Here is a 19,066-nt window from a genome sequence, read left to right on the forward strand (position 1 = left end):
GCAGGTGTCAAGATTTGGTGAAGTGTTTTGATTTGATTTTTTTTTTTTTTTGTTTGTTTGTTGTTGTTTTTTTTGTCCCTCCCCACATTTCCTTTCTTTAAGACATACTTGCAACACTTTATGCAGTGTTAGAAGGCTTGGCTTCAGTAGTGAATTTTTATTTCTTTTGTTTAGGTTGGCATTGGTCAGTGTTTCATGGTATTTGAGCAGTAGCATTTCCCCTTTTGACTCTCTTGATGTGCTCTTCAAGAGAGATCATGCAGCAGCCTGCCCTTCCTGTAGAAAAAGAAAATGTGCTGCTAGTGCTTTTTAAAAGTAAGCTATGACATTTGATGGTGACAAAGTGTCACTAAGAAACCCAGTGCAATTTCTATTATAAGGAATTTCAAGCTTGCAGACACACAGGTTCTCCTTATTAAGGTTGTTGGATAGACTCAGTTTCATCACGACACTATTGTATAAAGAATGTCAAATACAAGGGTAAGTGACAGCACAGTGTGTTGAGCTGATATTCCTCATGGTCATAGTCATTTAGCTGGATGTCACATTTGAATCCTTTTTTGTATTGAAGAGTATACATATAAACAAATTACTTCAGTAGTCTAAATTAAGTGGAAAGGTAAAAAGTATTGAATGGTAAGTTGTTTGATTTTACTTGGTGCATTCTAATTCTTGTAGCTTTAATGGAACAGTTTGGAGAAAAATTCAAATTTATGAAGTTTCCCAATATGTTTGCTGTCCAGTGTTTTTTCTTTAGTTTCATGTGAGCTGTGAAGCTAACGTAGTTAACAAATAATGGAAGTCTCACCCAAAATCCTCTCCATAAGTGCATGCCTAAATCTTCACACTTCACGTGACAGTATGAAATGTCCTCTTTTTAAGTAAAGTTTTACATTAGCAGGCATAGTCTGTGTAGACAAAATTTAAGGAAGAATATAATTTCCATTGTCTTAAGATCATGCTGTGTAATACAACTGAGCTATATACTGAAGTTGTCCCCTAAACCACATTGGCAAGTATTTTTGATGCTGTTAAGTACCACGAGGTTTTAGGAGATTTAATATCTATGCATATATTTATAGAAAAACAATTTGCTGGGGAGACCTCCATTACTTCATAGCTACTTTTTTCATGCATCTCTACTACAGAACTGAAGCAAACCATGAGACATCAAACATGCCTTTAGCTGAATTTTTTTATATTTGCTGCAAGAGGAAAAGTTAGCAATTGTTCGTTTTCACCAAACCATTCCTTATAGATGGGCAAATGGGTCATTTTAGATCCAAACCCCAGAAGGGCATGTTTTGTGTAACTGTAGATGGAGATGATGCGTCCCTAAACCATTGATACTGTAATTGGATATAATGTGGTTTGGACCCGTTGATGTAAAGCTTGATTGCAAAGGTACATGTATGGCAAAAAAATAATAATTTGCACTGGTTTTCTTCCATGTTTTTCTTTTTCTTTCTGTTAAAGCCCATTATCAACACTTGCAGTTCATTTACCATGTATTGTTTTCTGTATTAGACTAACTCGACAGAGGCCTTATAGGATAAACGTAAGACTATCTCTGCACAATCTTAAGTATTTGACTAATTTACTTGTACCAAAAAAGCAGAGACTGTCATGAATAGCCATGAAAGCAATAGTTTTAAGTATCATTTCTCATGTATAGCTTCAAGGTACACCATGTTTTGAATTTTTCCATTTATTATTGAGAAAATTAAAGTAAAGAAAAGTAAATGACCAGGCATGGTGTGTGGTCCATATTGTAAAATAAGCTTGTTTTGGATTTTTTTTTGTGTGTGGTGGTCAGTATGACACTGGTTGTTACTGCCTGCTCCTATGTTCTGAGAAGACCATTGTACTACCACTGAGCCAGTAATGTGAATTAATGGTGTACCTTTTATAGTTCTCCTTTTGCTCACTGAATAATAGCCATGACAATCTAATTTTAGGTTTCTACACTTTTGTAAACTGATGTTTTCTCAGGACTTGAGTTCTATAAATGGGTAAATGTGCAAGTGTTGTTTGATAGGCTTTCAAAAAAAGTTGGGGTTGGAGTTTTTTTTTTTTGTTTGTTTGGTTTTTTTTGGCGCTTTCCACCTACAGTGAGCATATATTTGTGGTCCCACTCTGATTAAAACATTTATATATTTATGTTCAATTACAGATGAACTGAAGGTTTTGGTAGGACATTCTGTTCAAGATATGAAAGCAAACTGAACTGATGGACTTCATCATTGAACAAAACTCTGAAAGTACTGTGAATCACTGAGTGTGGGGCTCCCTTTAGCTCCCTTTTTCAAAAAAAAAAAAAAGATTAAACAAAGCAAACTTGTTTCCTGCAAAATATAATTTGGCTACAGTTGAATTTGTTTTTTATTTTGTCATGAAATGTTTTATTTATTTTCATTTTTGTGCTTATAAGCACAAAGATTTCTTTTGGACTTTACAAGTTTTTTTTTTTTACTTATTTTCTTTTTATTTTAAAGAATTTGTTTTTGTTGTTTTTATCAACTGTTTTTGAAAAGCAATTTTTGAAAACCAACCAATTCACATGTGATTTGGAATGGAAGGGTGGAGATGCATTTGCACCTGTACTGTGTAGAAAAAGTTGCGGAATGATTGATTGATATTGTGGATTTGTTTTCCTCTCCACACTGTGGTGCACACTCATTTGTCATCACTTTCTATCTTAACTCTGTGAAATGGGGAAGTAAATTCTTTTCTACCAACTGGGAAAAAATGGACTGTGTGGATTATTACCTGTGTTTTATAGCTTTGATTTTAGTAATTAATGATGCTGAATTCAATTTTGAGGTTCTTCATAATTTTGCTTGACTTGGCCGTTGTGAGGATTGTTGACACTGCACCTGCTTTCCCCAGATCATTTACAGGACTACCTCACCTTAAAGGGTGGATGGGTGTGTGTACTGCTGGACTGTGCCAGGACAAGAACAACCCCTTTCTCAGAGCTAAACTTTTTTTTAAGTTATGAGTTCTCAGATGTAAAGACATCTTAAGATAAGATAAATCTGAGTAAGTAAATAAATAAGAAAGTGATATGAACTTTTAAAGACTGGGTTTCCTAATACATCATTTATTCCCATTTTCGATACATTGTCGAGGTCATACAAACAACCGGAAATGCATTTCACTTTATTCATGCAAACATAACGGAGAAAAGCGGTTTTCTTCCAACATTTTTACGTGAATCACAATGCGTCATCATTTTTAGAATACTGAGATGTATTTTTCACGTCTTTAAAAAGTCTTGAATTCATTTAAAGTGAATAACTTAGCTTAACTTTCACTTTAGAACGGATAACTCAATACCAGTAAACGAGCTCATTCACAAGTGATTATCTGAAAACTCAAAACTCAAGTCTTACATTAATCTTAAGATGCTTGGGCTGTTTTGTATGGGGACATATTTAAATAAGATAACATCATCCATCTAAAACGTACAATTTGGGGGAATCTATAAATAAAACGCCTAAAATGAAATAGTTATTAAAACCAAAGCCACCATAGCCATATACAATAAACCACAAAACTGAAACGGCAAAACTGTCGATTGATTTGTCATTAAACTGCGGCATAACGTCTTACCGTACTACCGCTGGAGATTTTCCTTGAGTGAATCACAGTGTAGTCTTGTAGCGCCCACATCACCTTTATGCTGCAGGAAAAATATAGATCTAAACAAAAGCGGTAATGCATAATATTTCTGTACTCATGCCTTGTATTAAGTTTGATTTTTTTCAAACTTTTTTTCTTCTTCAACGTTTCTTCCTCCTTAGTGAGCTGAGATTGAATAATACAGTCAGTCTATTGATTTAATGGGGACGAAAAGTGTTTTCGTGGCCAAAGTTTGCGACTGCGCTGTTAGGATCTGTGTGTCCAATCCGTAGATTGTTTATACATTCTGTGGTCCAATCTAAATGCATCAATCCTCTGGTTTAACTGCAATGGCTCTAAGGTAAAAGTAACTAGCCAGCTGACTTAGCTGTAGGACATGGGAAACTTTAGACGTCGTAATTTATTATTTAACTGCAAGCCATTTGCTTGTAAGATAGCTTTCACATAGTGTGAAACCGTTACTATGCCAAAGACCACATGAAAATCACTCGTTACCGCTATATTTGGATTGTTTTAATCATATCGTTGGCTAACTTGAAACGTAGCTAGATTAGCTAGCAGCTAGCTGTTTCGCGGGTTGTCCAAAAGCAGAAACATAAATCAGCAAAGACAGGTGAGTGGCTGCTTCTAAAAGTGCAGCTATTAGTCCTTACTAGGTTGTCTTATCTTGATTTCGGCTTGGTTTAAGATTATTCCTAGCTGGCTGGCTAATTGGCTAGCTAGCTAGTCAGTCGTATCGAAAGTGTATGCCAGCTAGCAGGCTAGTCGTCAGTGGATTTGTTCAAGTTAGCTAGCTACCTAGCGTTACGTTACAAACTAAAACAACAACCAGTAGCTAGCTAATTAACGCTAGCTAACTTACAACTTTTAAGTGTTTTTGCCTCATGTTGGCAAAACTGATGCTAACAGATGGCCAGCTGTATAAAATAAGTAGCTAAATTTACCTGATTATCGCCTTCCCCTTAGGTTTGTTAGTCGTGTCGGAGTTAACGGTGATATAATCATCATGGCTGGTGGCATTACAGAGACGGGAGAACCATACTCACCGTTTGTAAGTATTAAATTTGGAGCTAGCAAGATTAATCATTTTTAGCACTTTACTGGGGCTGTAGCTAACTGTATTACTCTTAGTGTTGTATATCTGTAAATTAAGGTTCCTCCCTGTGTCGTCGTTTTACTGTTTAAATGTTCTGTCTTCATGTAAATTCCAAATAATGGGTAACTATTTTTTTCTTAGACATCTTGACCACCTGAATATTAGGAGCCTGAGATTCCATTAATATTGAGGCAAAACTAGTCAACAACAAAACAAACAACATACACAAAGACTGCTGTTATTGAGCTAATGTAGTAACAACTATTATTGTAAAGTAAACATGTAAGAGAACATGTCTGAGCCTGCATATTGCATGTTTACAGATGCTTGTATGCTTGTGTTGGTAAACAGCCAGTTTTCTTACATTGTGGGGAATGACTATTGGAAATCTTAGTATTGCTTTCTAAAAGAGAAAGCATTGTTATCTTCTAACACTACATAGTTGAAAGGTGCTTTTTGAGCAAGCCAAGAGGTAGCTGACCCATAAATTTAGGGGTAAATAGCTGGACATTCAAAGTAGAGATTGTTAAGATTACTTTTATGAAAGTCAAACTTGGCTCGTAAATAAGATTACAGACTTCAAAGGTCTTTACTGATCTCATGGCAGTTTGAGCACATCAATCAGATGAGGTATGTGGTGAAGTATAGTTCACTAGTCAGGTGATGTATGCCTTTAAAGTTGCTTATTCATCTACCACGAGAAGAAAAAAAAAGAAGTAGAAAGAATTTGCAGAAATTCTGACATGCAGCCACGGCTGCATGCATTGCAAAAAATACTTCTGCTTTAGAAAATGCCTTTTAAGCAGCAGCAGCAGCAGCCTATATGTTGGATATGGAATTTCTGCTTTATGTTATGGCCTTATCCGTTAGACATAATGAAACTAATTACTCTGTGGGTTTTACGTTTGGCAAAAGTTTTAAAGGCAGCTGTATGTTCTTTTGATGAGTATTGGGGATACCACATGATTTGATAAACACTGCAATATATGCAAGCTGATTTTACTTTTTATGTTATCAAATATTTGTATAGGCCTAGTTTTAGAACTAATACACACAACACAGATATCTACAAAACATCAAATTCACACGCAAAAGACTGAGTCCTATACTTGGATGCAACTAAAAAGAGGGTAAAGAGAGGGAAAATAAAAACAGGACAAAAGGCCAGGTTGTTTACTAAAAACTCACCAGATTGGTTTTTTAATGTTGGAAATGCATAGAAAGGGAAAAAAATCTTTCTGTACTGTAATAGAAGCCTATGCAACAGTTATGTGTATCCAGCAAAAAGTATCATGATGTAAAGTGAGGCAAACTTTTATCACACTATATTACAGTTGATTCATATATAAAACAGCACTAAATTAAGTGACAGCTAGAATCAGACATCACATTGGTTGTTCAGTTGTTAACATGCCAACATCTCTGGTTGATGAGGCTGGGGTCCATTGTTGAGGCTAATAATTGCAGTCAAGTTTCTTTGTCAGCAGATTTCATACATGGTAAATGTACAATTAAAGCAGAGGTGTGATAAATTTATGCAGATTTTAAAACATCTTATTCTTTGGAGCTAACTGTTTCTTTCACTTAAGATTCTTTTTTTTTATACATGTACATGTTGATGTATTGCTTATGGAAGCACTTTTGTGTGTGCAAAGGTTGGCTTGGTGTACATGTTCAACTTGATTGTGGGTACTGGTGCTCTGACCATGCCCAAGGCCTTTTCCACAGCTGGGTGGGTAGTCAGTCTGGCACTCATCTCCTTTTTAGCTTTTATGAGGTAAGTAGTGCTAATTTAAATCAACATCTGTGCCCATGCCTTAGTTAAATCCAGTGTTCTGTGTAGAATTCATCAGATGAAGATGTGTAGTACTGAGAATTACTGCTGGAACACCAGCTCGGACTTGTTCTCTGTTAGCTCCTTTCATCAATATAGGTGGACAGATGGATTGGCTAGTATGTGTGTGATGACATGCAAATTTGTGTTGGTCTCCTCACCTACATCAGATTATTTCTCAGAAATAAATAAATAAAGGTGAAAATCAGGCATCCTGATTTTAGTGTACAGCATTTTTTAGCTATGCATCTTATTTTGATCCTATGATGCTCAAAATTCACTGAAAAGGCACTTTTTAAAATTTTTGTTGAAGCCAAGCTCGATATGTGGCACATTTCATTTTTCTTCAAAATATTGTAATTAAGCAACTGTGAGAAAGTGGGAACCGTATCTTAGAATGTGTTTCTTCTTCCTGTTCACTTTGTTGACCAGTTACATGACGACAACATTTGTGATTGAGGCCATGGCTGCGGCCAATGCCTTGCTACACTGGAAAAGGAGAGAACAGGAAGAGGTAAGAGAGTGGAGAAGAGGTCATTTTGTGCCAGCATTATTAAACATGAAACATTTGCAAACAGTGTAGTAAATAAAAAAAAAAAAAAAAGAGCAAGTCCTTTTATTTATAATTGCTCTCAACTTTGCTAGCTTTCACAAAAGCTGATATGTAGCAGTTACCTTTTAAAACAGTTTTGCTTTTAAGACACTGAACGTAGCTTTGTAAAGTGCAATATTTAAGAAAAACAGCCAATGTAGCCAATTATTGTGCTGAGATTGCTGTTTACTTTTAAAGACAACATAAACATACACTGTCCTCTCATATAAGGAAAGGGCAAGCGGTCTAATTAGCATGTGAATAACATGCTCTCTTGATAAGATTCATTCTGGGCAACCAGCTGATTCATTTAATAAGAAACTGCATAATATTTTTGCTAATCAAATGAAATCAATGTTTAATACAGATCTGATAGTAAATAGATTCATCAGTGCAGAAGATTCCACATTCCTGTTGTCCAGAATAGACTGAAGGTGTGTGGCAGCTTCTAAGAAACACCCCCACTGAAAAGTGTTAAAACTTGAATACTGAGAAGTTCAGATTGTAACAGAAATTGGCAAAGGGAAAAAAAGGCAAAGAACGGCAAACCAGTGGCAAAAAGAAGAGTCAGCTGACTACAAATGGCTGGATATCTTTTTAAAAATGTATTTGATTTTTATTATCTGTATTAGGAACACATTTTGCATCTTGATACTTAATATTTTGTTTGTGGATTTTGTAATTTTGACTAACGCTATTGGTACACAGTTAACTTTATAGTGTTGCACCAGATCCAGTCCATGCTGCATGCAGATTTGCTTTCAGTCACACACTCTCTTCCCAAGCAAACTACCATAAGGTTGTCTGCAGGCTTGTGCATTTACAGATGCTCTTATCCTGAGCAACTTAACATTTCAGTCATGTTACTGAGGTATGCAGTTGTTAGGAGAGGTTGCAGAGGTACTGAGGTTAGGAAATTTGCCTAAGGACTCATTTTGATGTGGCAAGGTGCACTTGTCCAGACAGGGAATTGAACCCAGTGCTTCACATAAGGTTTTAAAGTTGGCACTGCTTCAAGGTCTGAAGTGTTGCATTAACCTTTTCCAACGTTAAAAAGCAACATTGTGTATTTTTGCAAAAACCTGCTTCAGTGCTTATTTTTGGTTTGATTGTATGAAGTACAGTTGTGGCCAAACGTTTTGAGACTGACACACATTTTGGTTTTCAAAACATTTACTGCTTCAGTGTTTTTAGATCCTTTTGTCAGATGTTTATATGGTATAGTGAAGTACAATTATAAACAAGTTGAACGTTTTATTGACAAATGCATCCAGTTTAAGCAAAGACTTCTGCAATTCTCCTTGCCATACTGGCTATCAGCTTCTGGGCAAAGTCTTGAGGATTGACCACAGGTTCTCAATGGGTTTGAGATCTGGAGAGTTTCCTGGCCATTAGCAAGCCATTTTGTGGCAGGGCTGAAATGCAGTGGCTGGAATGCCGTAATTTTTGTGATTAATTTTCATGGTAAGGAATGACGAATTGCAATTAATTGCACAATGTGATTACTTTTCCCAATCTAGAGTAAATGCAAATTGCCACCATAAAAATTGAAGCAACAAACTTTGAAAAAAATTTTGTGCTAGTCTCCACTTCTGGCCATGACTGTATACTATGTGGTATCTTTAAGGCTGTTTTAGTTCATGTATTTTTATCTATGTAATGTATGCATGTTTTCCCACTGTTTTAGTGGTACCTTTGAAAGATGATGCATGCTATGTTTTTGTGGTGGGACTAAAGGTTGTTGGTACTATGTCAATTTGTGATATGAGTAAATGATCCACACTTACATGTATGTTCTCTCTCTAGATCAAAGACAGTGATTCTAGCTCTGATTATTCAGATGATGAGGTTATCATCCGGGGACGGTCAGAGCAAGTTGAGACTCGACCAATTCTTTCTGTCCGTGAGTAATTTATATATTGAATTTTTGACTTTCAGATAAATATTTTTGTCCTGAAACACCACTGACATTTTGCTGCTTTGTGTGTGCACATGTGTGCATACAGGGCCCACTTTAGTGGACTACTTTGACATTATGGAAAGAGTTGAGATGGGACAAATGGCGTCCATGTTTTTCAATAAAGGTAAGAGTTCTCACATGCTGTTCAAAGTGAACCTTATTATTCCCACACATACACTTCATTGTTGTTTGGGGGGAGGACAACTTTGAATGATCTTTGTTGGTGGTGATGGTGGTGGTGGTGTTGAATGTCCCATTTTGATGGTGGAATCTAATTTATTGTGGCAAATGTTCCTTGTTAAGCCACAGTTGAAGTAAAAGCAGAGCTGCCATTGGCTAGTCTGTGCTTTTGGGTCTCCACCCCACATGGGAGGTGTAGGAAGGGCTTGTTAAAAGTTGGAAGGTATAGTTGTCTAAGCTTACTGTACTTTTGTTGCCCTCTAGTATTTTATAAGGAGTGAAGTCTGCATCATTTTGGCCATTTGCCATTATGCTGTCCATGTGAATACTATTGCATGGAAAGCCACGCTGTAAAGCCCTGTTTGTAATAACTGCAGTTTTTACTTAACTTTTGTATAGTTTACTTTAAGACCATTTTTATATTTTCACTTATAGTGATCAGTTTGTTATAGGCTGTTACCAAATGTAGAAGATTTTGTTTTTAATAGGGAAAAAAAAACATCAGTCTGCAGGGAGTTTAGAAGTTCATGATTTGTATTGTTTACTGAAGCAGAGTTCAGGACTCCTTAGTAAAGTGAAGCATAAGACAGTAGTAGTTAGCATTCCTTTTTAAGGCCCTTTTGCTTCCTAACCATATCCAATAAGTCAAATGCAAATTGTAATGACAGTGGTACCTCGTGGTAAAGGTACTCAACTGCCGGACTTCTGACCACTGCCGGGCCTCTGAGGAAAGATCTTAAATCTCAATTGCTCGAGTTGTATTCAGTCTTAATTGTAAGTCGCTTTGGATAAAAACATTTACGGAATTTATCAGACACATTGGATAAATGCGACTTGGTTATAACTGATTACCACATGAGGAATTGGGAGTCAAAGGCCTTGCTCCAGGGCCAAACAGTGGCAACTCGGTGTTGGTGGAGCTTAAACTGGAAACCTTAAGATTACAAGTTGAGTACCTTTACGACTAAGCTACCACTGACCCTAAATGCCATAAATGTAATGTAAAATGAAAACCCTTGTGAGTGGATCAGATATTTTGTATTTTTATTTGTTTTTGAAATGTTTCTATATTTTTGAATGTTCTTGTACAGTAGCTAAACATGTTGGAATGTAAACAAGTACCAAATGGATTAATCATTAATTCAGATATCCTTTTCATTACTCTACCTTACATGTTAAGCAAACAAATAAGCCTGTTAATCTCTGTTTAGTTACAAGTGCCTTATGTGAAACAACTTACTGGAGCTGTTTCACTGTTGCATAACTTGAAATGCACATACTTTTGTGCATTTCAAGTTGTGCATCATCACCATCACACCTATATGAGCTTGTTGGGCATCGTATTCCAAAACCATGGACATTAATTTGGTGTTGCCCTTAATCCCAAGAAGGCTTACCATGAAATTTTAGAGTGTATCAGTAGAAACCTTTGCCCATTCAATCAAAATGGCATTTGTGAAGTCAGGCACTACTGTTTGAAGAGAGGTTCTGCTTGCAGTCAATGTTCGGGTTTAACCAAAAAGCTTCATATCCTTCTGCAGTCCTTTCTATGCTAAACTCTTCAAACCATGTCTTTATGGAACTTACTTTGGAGTTGGAAGCATATAATTTTATGAAATGCCTTTCTATGCTGTAGCATTAACATTACCCTTCACTTGAATTAAAAGGCCTAGTCCAAACCCTGAAAAACGGTCCCAGGCTATTATCCCACCTTCACCAAAGTTTAATTGTAGGCACTATGCACTCTACTAGGTAGTGTTCTCCTGGTGTTTGCCAAACCCAGAAGTGTTTATTAGACTGCCAGATAGTGAAGCGTAATTCATATACATATATAATTCATCACTTCGTGGAACACATTTCCACTGCTCCAGACTCTAGTGCCACCACATGCTTTACACCACTCAAGCTGATGCTTCCCATTGTGTATAGTAATATTTGTGTGTAGCTGCTCGGCCATGGAAACCCATTTCATGAAGCTCCCAACGTTCGGCTCTTGTGTTAGTTACTGCTTCCAGAGGCAGTATGGAACTCTCTAATTAGTGATGCAACAGAGGATATATGATTTCTGCTCATTCAGCTTTTGGTGACCCCGCTCTATGACTTTGCATGCGCTACTCCTTTGTGGCTGAGCTGTTGTTGCAGTTGACCGGGGCAAGTCTTATTGGGCAAAAATGACCACGAACTGACTGGTCGCAAAGGAGGTGACAGATTTAAAGTCACTAAGCACTTCAGTATGTCCCATGCCACTGCCTGTGTTTTCCTATGGAGGTTGCTTGACTGTCTTTGATTTCATGCACCTGTTAGTTATGTGCATGGTTGAAACACCAGAATGCAATATATTAGCAGGGGTGTCCACATACTTTTGGCTATATAGTGTCTGGGTGAAGTTAAAGCCCAGAAGTATTAGTTAAACAATGCTAAACCTATTCTTCTAAGCGGAGTAGCTACTAAAGGGGATATCTTTTATTTATTTATTTATTTATTTTTTTAATTATTTTAAATGCCAATTAGCAGAATTATTGGCTGATAATGGAATGTAATTAGACATTTTTTAATTACCTTTGGTTGTAATTACCTACTCAGACACCAGCACTGCTGAGTTTAATCCCCTGCATACACACTGCAGTGTTGAAGAAGAGGCACATGTAGAGACCAAAAGCCCAGATAATGAAAACTTTACTGAGGCAAATTGACACGACAGTACTTTTCACCTTGAACTACAGGTGAGGGCTATTTCCTTATCTGGTAAATGGTTCATTAATTCATATTCATTCAAAAATGTATTTATTTTTGTGGTAGTTTCAGAAGTCTGGCCACCATTTGCTTTCTGTGTGTGGCTATGCTACTGGTGACTGACTCAACAGTCTGTTATACAGCAGTGTAATATCTCAACAACATTGCTTTTGGCATCTTCACAAAATGGAAAGAAAAACAGTCAGGTACTAGAAATGCCTTCCTGCCCTCCTGTCATTGTGCACTATTTCTGCTGTGTCTCTTATTGAACCTCATCCACTAGGTGGTGCACTTGTTACACACTCACATGCACGCGCACACGTTCACGCACACATTTGGTCATAAACACAAACCCTCGTATTTTCAGCAGGGGCGCTAAACTCTCCTGGCAGTCACCCACTTCATCACACCTAGATTATTCTATTAAGGCTTTTGGAGTTAAGATAGCCCCCTGCACTCTAACCTTTCCCTGTGCAGGAAAGAGCAGACTGACCTCATCTTGGTGCCCAAGGAAAAAGGCATTGATTAGCCAAAGATATAAAATGACTCCTAATGCAGTGTGGAAGCCTGGCCCAGGTTGACAAATTGTAAATAAATTAGATGGGTACATGGTGTTTCAAAAAGCATACAATCAGAAAGGAATAAGCATAGTTTGTGAATTTCTTTAATGCACCACAGTATTGACAATGTGGTGATAATGCAAGTGTTCTTTGGTCTTTGTAAGTTTGTTTATTCTAGAGATTTCTAGGGATGCTTTGCATTACAGACATCAGAAGACAGATTATCCACCTGCTATGGGTTGTGGGTTAAAGTAAAGTAAGCAATTTCACCACACCACGAATTGGAGATGCAGCTTCCTTTATATCAGGACACTGAGCACTGTTTGCTACTTTTATTTCAGAAGGAAGGTGTTTATTGTAGCCCTTCATCTTTATAGTTGCAGTAATGCTTTTTTTGGGAATGAATGGGCCATTCCTTTAGGTCTTTAAACAAAGGCTAAAACTGTTGGAGTGTGTTGCAGACCTTAAGGGACCAAGCAGAGAAAGCCAATCAGATAAAGACTTGATCTTTGATGGCCTCCACCTGTAGGAGTTAATGGTGTTCGTTTACAGTACTGTGGTCCACAGACTTGGGCTTCTACCTGATTCACACTGGGCTGAGGAAAGGAGATCTCATATCTGGGTGTGCTCTGCTTTTCTTTGACATTTAAACAGCATATTGCTGCTTGTGTCTAACAGGATGTTGGTACGGGCTATTTTTGTATATACACTGGACACCTATTTTAAATTCTGAGGTTAAAGAGGAAAACGAAGAAATAAAATACAGTATCTGTGTCTAAGACAAGCGTCATTGTGAGGATGCATCTTTGTGTGTAAAGTAGGTGCAAACTTTAATGAGACCCATTTGAAGGAAGGACATTCACCCAGATGAACTGACAAGGAATTTTATGGCTGCTGGTTTATCCATGTTGCTCTTCAGTGTGATTGTAACCTTCCCATGAACTTTTTTTTCCTTCCCCTCACATTTCCCCAGTGCATTAGAATATGACTTTGATTAAAATTGTGGCAAATATGTGACTGGGAAGTATGACGTTTTCTCTCTGCATAGGCTGTGTTTAAATGCCCTATCATATGTCAAAGTGAAGATCAGAACTGAATGTGAATGCCTAATGCATAGTAATTATACTAATCTCAAAATCACTGGCAAACGTATTCTTCAGTAATATGAGAAATTACATGGATCACTAATTGTGTTTCTTTTGAAACAGTATGGCCTCCATGTTGTTTAGACTGAAAATCTTACATATTTTGTCTTTTGAATGACTAATTTACACATGAGGAATGATGAGGAATGAACATGTGTAATAGGTACTGGAGAAAAAAATCAATATGGCTGTTTGTCTTGGCTGTCTAATTTTCTGTAAAATAACTCTTCAGCTCAATTACAGGATACTTTGTGTTTTGTAAACATTAACATTTTAATTTCAAGAGCAGGCTGCACCTTCTGACTCCATTTTAGTGCTTCTATTTCAAATTTAATGCCAAATCAGCCTTAGTGAATAGTGACTTTGCACATAATGGGTTAAGATGAGTTGCATACAAATACTACCACTTCAGAAGCACATTTATAGCTAATGTCCTTAGTGTCATGAGGTGATATTTAGGTGAGATATTTTGATACTTACATTTCATTGACCTAATGAGGAATTCTTATTGTCATAATTTTTCATAATACACATTTAAAACAGTTGCAGTAGGTATGTAATTACTGGAATAAAACATGGTAAGTAACTTAACATTTCATATTTCTTTATTTGGCTCCCTCCACTAATCTTAAAGCAATTGACAGGAAGCAGACTGCATACTTTTTTTTCCCTTCTGCCTTACCAAAAATATATCAATCAAGGCCATATAAAGAGTATACCATTAGGGTTTTTCATTTGGCTTTAATAGACTGTAAGCTCTAATTTGCCTGGGAGTAATGAATAGGCTGATGGGGCCAGGAGGGCCACTGGAGATGCTCACAAGAGCTCAAGTGCATGATGGATGTCTCATGAAGAGTGTTAGTTTGTCTCGTCCGTACTGTCATATCAGCTGCGATGGATGGAAGCAGAGGCATGCAGTGGTGCATGGAGGAGGAGTGGAGCACAGAAGAGTTTAACATGTAGTGATTACTTTATTAATCAGGGTGATTAATATTCCCAGAGGCGAGAAAGGGTTTGCTGTACAGAATCTGGTAGAGGATGCAGAAACATCTTGGAAGTGTGTCATGAAATTGTTGTAACTACTATTTTCTAGGAAGAAAAAACTAATTGGTGGAAGGGGGTGTTGACATATAGATTAACTCTTCTTCCTTTCCTTCTTACTTTGCAGTTGGTGTCAATATGTTCTACATATGCATCATTGTATACCTGTATGGAGACCTGGCAATCTATGCTGCTGCTGTGCCCATGTCATTGATGGAAGTGGCCTGGTGAGTTCAGCCAAGTCCTTTTTGCCTTTTTTGTTTTCTTTCCTTTTTTATTCTAAATATGCATCACTATCCTGCTTTAGCATTTTGCGGTGCTCTGGTCTTTGCCAGCTTTTGTGGAAGTACTGTGTGTTTATTAGTCCTGTCGTCCAGCACACATCAGCTGACTGTTGGCAGCAGAGCAGCTTATTTCCTTAACCACTTCACATGGCGCCTCTTCTTCATTTCCTTCATCTGTGTGTCTGAATTGGCCTTTAGCCTCTGTGACCTCCTTCCTGTGGCGCTTTGCATTTGGCCCATGTTGTTTGGCTCCCAGACATCCATTTTATTGCACTGAACCCCCTAGCCAAGTGGCATGCCATTAGAAATCCCATCCCAGTATTGTGCAGTCTCATACTCCGCCTTGGGTGGCACTTCTCAGGTCTCTGCCTTATTACGATGTGATCATCACTGGCGCAGGTACGTAAATCCCCCACCTTGTCAGAGAGAAGTATCCAGGAAGGCCAAATGAAGGTGTGGACTGCAGAGTACAGGAATCTGAATTATTCACACCACCAAGGTGTCCCATATTATTGGTAGGTCATTCTGAGTGGGGGGGAATAAAAAGAATAAAATACATGGGCCTATTTCTCCCTACGTTTTTACATGACCTCTAGCTTTGAGGACAGTCTGGAGTAAAATAGGGGCATTTGTTTACTAAGATTAGAGATGGAACATTGGCTATCAAGTTACCCTCTGACAACAGGTTCTTCACTCTTCTTGGCACTCTGACCCTGTGGGAAATGGCAGGGATTGAAAATTTCTCTCCATTATTTCTTTGAGACATGTGGCTGCCAGAGCTGTAGAAGACTTAAGGGCTTCACTAATTATTTATTTTCCATCAGAGTCATTTGAGTCGGGCATGATTATATATATATATATAGTAAGTGAAAGAATAATTTTCCCACAGATTGTTCAGTCTACGTCCCTTGTTTGTGTTCATTTCATCCTAGGAGCAGATTATATGTCGTTTACTCTTACACTTGTGCCACGGATAGTTGTCTGTGAACTTTTTGACCTTTTGTTAGCTCATTAATTTGAGAACAGTAATGTTTTGTGATTGTTTTTATTTCTGTCCTCCTACAGCGGGAATCACTCCTGCAACACTGGAAGTTTGAAGTGCAATGACACAGAGTCATGCTGGGGGCCTGTGAAACGGAAAGATGCTTACAGAGTCTTTCTGGTGAGTGCAGCAGTGACTTGCAGAAACATCTCTTACTCTCCTCTCATCCCTCTCACTCTTGGTTTGTCTTTCTTTCTTTTTCTTTCTTTCTTTCTTTTTGTCTTTTTCTTTTTCTGTCTTTCTTTCTTTTTCTGTCTTTCTTTCTTTCTTTCCTTCTTTCTTTCTTTCTTTTTCTTTCTTTCTCTCTCTCTCTTTCTCTTTGTCTCAGTCTCTCTGTCTCTTGCTGACACACAAAGAACAAGCGCATAATGTTAAAGCTATGAGAGCAGGTGCAAGTAAGAGATGGACAAGAGAGCAAGACTACTAAATAACCGTTGCCTCCTGTCTCTTCCTTGTCATAGATGTAGTGTCTGTGTGTCTTGCATGCACATGCCAGCCTGTTTGCCCTTGAAGTGTGCACAGAGGTGGAGCAAGAGAAACTGATTTTCTGCTCTGCTTTATGTCTCCTGGTCACCCATGATGGATGTGTGGATCTTTTCCATTCTGGTGCCACACCATCCCTAGAACTGAAGAAGTGGGCAACCCCCCCCTCCCCCAAATTTATGGTTTCAGATTATTTCCCCCCTCCTCATTCAGATAGGCCACTTAGCACATGTTAACAAATTTAATGTTGGGCTGCATGATGTGTTCCATGTTCAACACATCTGTGTTCAGCAAAAAACAACAACTCATGCCATGAGTTGATATGCATTGTTTATTGGCCACAGTTGTTTCCCCAGTAAGTTTCCCCTAAGGTACCTTGAAAAATGGCTCAAACTTATTTTTCAATTTAATTTTTCATTATTTCATCACTTTTATAAAAAAGAATTTCCTTCTCTTGGACAAATCCTTAAATAAATCATTGTCTTTTGATGAAATATTAATTGAGTCTACTTATGAACCAGAAGCTGTTCACCCTGCCTATGCTTCCTTTCTCAGACCACTCTTGATTTGGGCAGCATCTAATGCTCTGGCCTTTTAACAGAGGCTTGGCTATGACTGACACAGGTTATGAATGACAGCGCTATTAAAACTTTAGCTCTTAACAGTGCTGTTAAAACCTTAGCTCTTAACTGAGTCGCTGGAGCTGCTGCTGGCTTCTTGGCCTTCTTAACCCTCTTTACCTTCCTCTTGGGATTCAGCATTTTAGCTTTGATCTCTGGTTGATCTCTGTTCCATTATGGTGGAGTTATGCTCCTCTCCAGAGCAGTTTTTACCTTCATCCTCTTATCAGTTGTCTTGTCAGTAGCTGATGAGGCTTTTGCAAAGTGGAATGTTTTTGTCTTTGCATTATGATGTCCTGCTATCCTCTCAGTCAACTGTTAAACATCATCATGGCAGCTTCAGCCTTGTAATTCTGAGTCATGAGGTTCATTTTATCACAGACAAATGATGGCCTTTTACTTTACTTTTACATCTTCAGATTACTTAAACAGGTGGATGATGTGGCCTTTTAAAAATACTTTTTATCTTCTCCAGGGTCATATGTGAGCCTCTTGGCTTTACCACTGAACTGCCAGGTTTGTCGAAAGAGAGCTGGCCTCACGACATGGCTGCCATCCTTTGGTTTAACCGATACAAGCTTGTCACCCATGCGAGGGTGTGTTGCACAGTGTCTTCCTCAGTGATTCAGTGTTCATTCAAATGCACGTGCAGTCTCACTAGGACAATCATTAGGTTGCCTCACACCGAAACAAGGAGGTTCTTAATTATTTAGCTTTGTTGTACCGAAATGGGTCTGTTTGAGCTGGGCATTGTTTTTTCCATAAGAGAGAAATTAATTATAAAACAACACAATTGCAATTTGTAATTACCTCTTTTTTTGGATATGCTAATAGTTTGATGTAGGAGAGAGCCACAGAAAGTGAAAACCAATTACTGTAGAAATTCTGTGTTTGGGTTTGCATTAATGCGCTAGGTTTTAGCAAAACTCATCAGACATCTGTAAATGAGGATATTGAGTTGCAAATTATGTTCATGGTTTTTGTTTTAATAATAATAGTATTGCCTTTTCTTAGAAAAGGAAGAATTGTAAGGCTTGCTTTTTCTATTGTTTTTTAAATAATTTTTTTGGCTTTTGAAATCATTTTCACTTAATAGTTGAGATCAAATGAAATGAAAGGAAAGGGGTGTGGGGGAATGGCACTAGGATGTTAAACAAAGAATGGTTTGTGTGGCTGGAGTTTAATTAACATCACTGTAGATATGCAACAAAGTGTATTCCAGTTCCTGAAATGGAATTGGACTTACTTAAAATAGTAATGGGCTACAATAGGCTACAGTCATTTTAGAAGTCTTTTCACCTCTCTTTTGGATTATAGCTGATGCATCTGCATACAGTCTCCTCCACCCCACTGTTCTTACTGTCTCTAATATATAACATGGGCAAAGCTATAGCCCATGTAGCCTAAACACTCTTATGGGCTTTGTTTGCTCCTTCTATGGAGGATTCTGCTGGACGGAGGGGGCGGGGTTTTGTGCCCCATGGAAAACAGGGCTGCTGTCTCTGTCATATTAGTGTCCTGACAAGGCTTTAGTGAAGAAAGAGGTGAGGGGGGAAAAGGAATGGTTAAGTTGTCACATTGTGTGTCTGTAAACCCAGTGTATCTCTATCAGAGAGAGAAGGAGAGCGCATACTGTTGTCAGAGCCTTAGATGGAGAGAAACAGGTTGTGTTTCTCTGAAGCTCTGTAGGAAGTGTTGTCCAGTGGACTAATCTGTGTTTTTATGTTTGTTTAAGCTGCCATTGCGTTCAGCATTGCCTGATGCCCCATCTCAGCCTCTTCCATGTCTTAATGATTAATGGATAGATGTGTTCTTGGATTGATAGTTATTGTACTCTCACTGAAATTGAGA

The 19,066-nt window shown here is 37.9% G+C and overlaps 1 protein-coding gene across 1 annotated transcript in view; it reads left to right on the top strand.

Moving 5' to 3' along the window:
* Positions 1-3,968: 3,968 nt before the first annotated feature.
* Positions 3,969-19,066, top strand: part of tmem104 (transmembrane protein 104) — a 49,485-nt gene continuing 34,387 nt past the window's right edge. Inside the window, exons 1-8 of the mRNA XM_027003353.2 lie at positions 3,969-4,258; positions 4,612-4,696; positions 6,397-6,518; positions 7,008-7,089; positions 8,974-9,070; positions 9,174-9,251; positions 14,914-15,013; positions 16,136-16,232. Coding sequence (XP_026859154.2) covers positions 4,652-4,696; positions 6,397-6,518; positions 7,008-7,089; positions 8,974-9,070; positions 9,174-9,251; positions 14,914-15,013; positions 16,136-16,232 — 621 coding nt within the window. The 5' untranslated portion in view covers positions 3,969-4,258; positions 4,612-4,651. The remainder of the gene's footprint in view (positions 4,259-4,611; positions 4,697-6,396; positions 6,519-7,007; positions 7,090-8,973; positions 9,071-9,173; positions 9,252-14,913; positions 15,014-16,135; positions 16,233-19,066) is intronic.

Source organism: Electrophorus electricus, chromosome 1 (assembly GCF_013358815.1).
Source record: "Electrophorus electricus isolate fEleEle1 chromosome 1, fEleEle1.pri, whole genome shotgun sequence".
NCBI lineage: Eukaryota > Metazoa > Chordata > Actinopteri > Gymnotiformes > Gymnotidae > Electrophorus > Electrophorus electricus.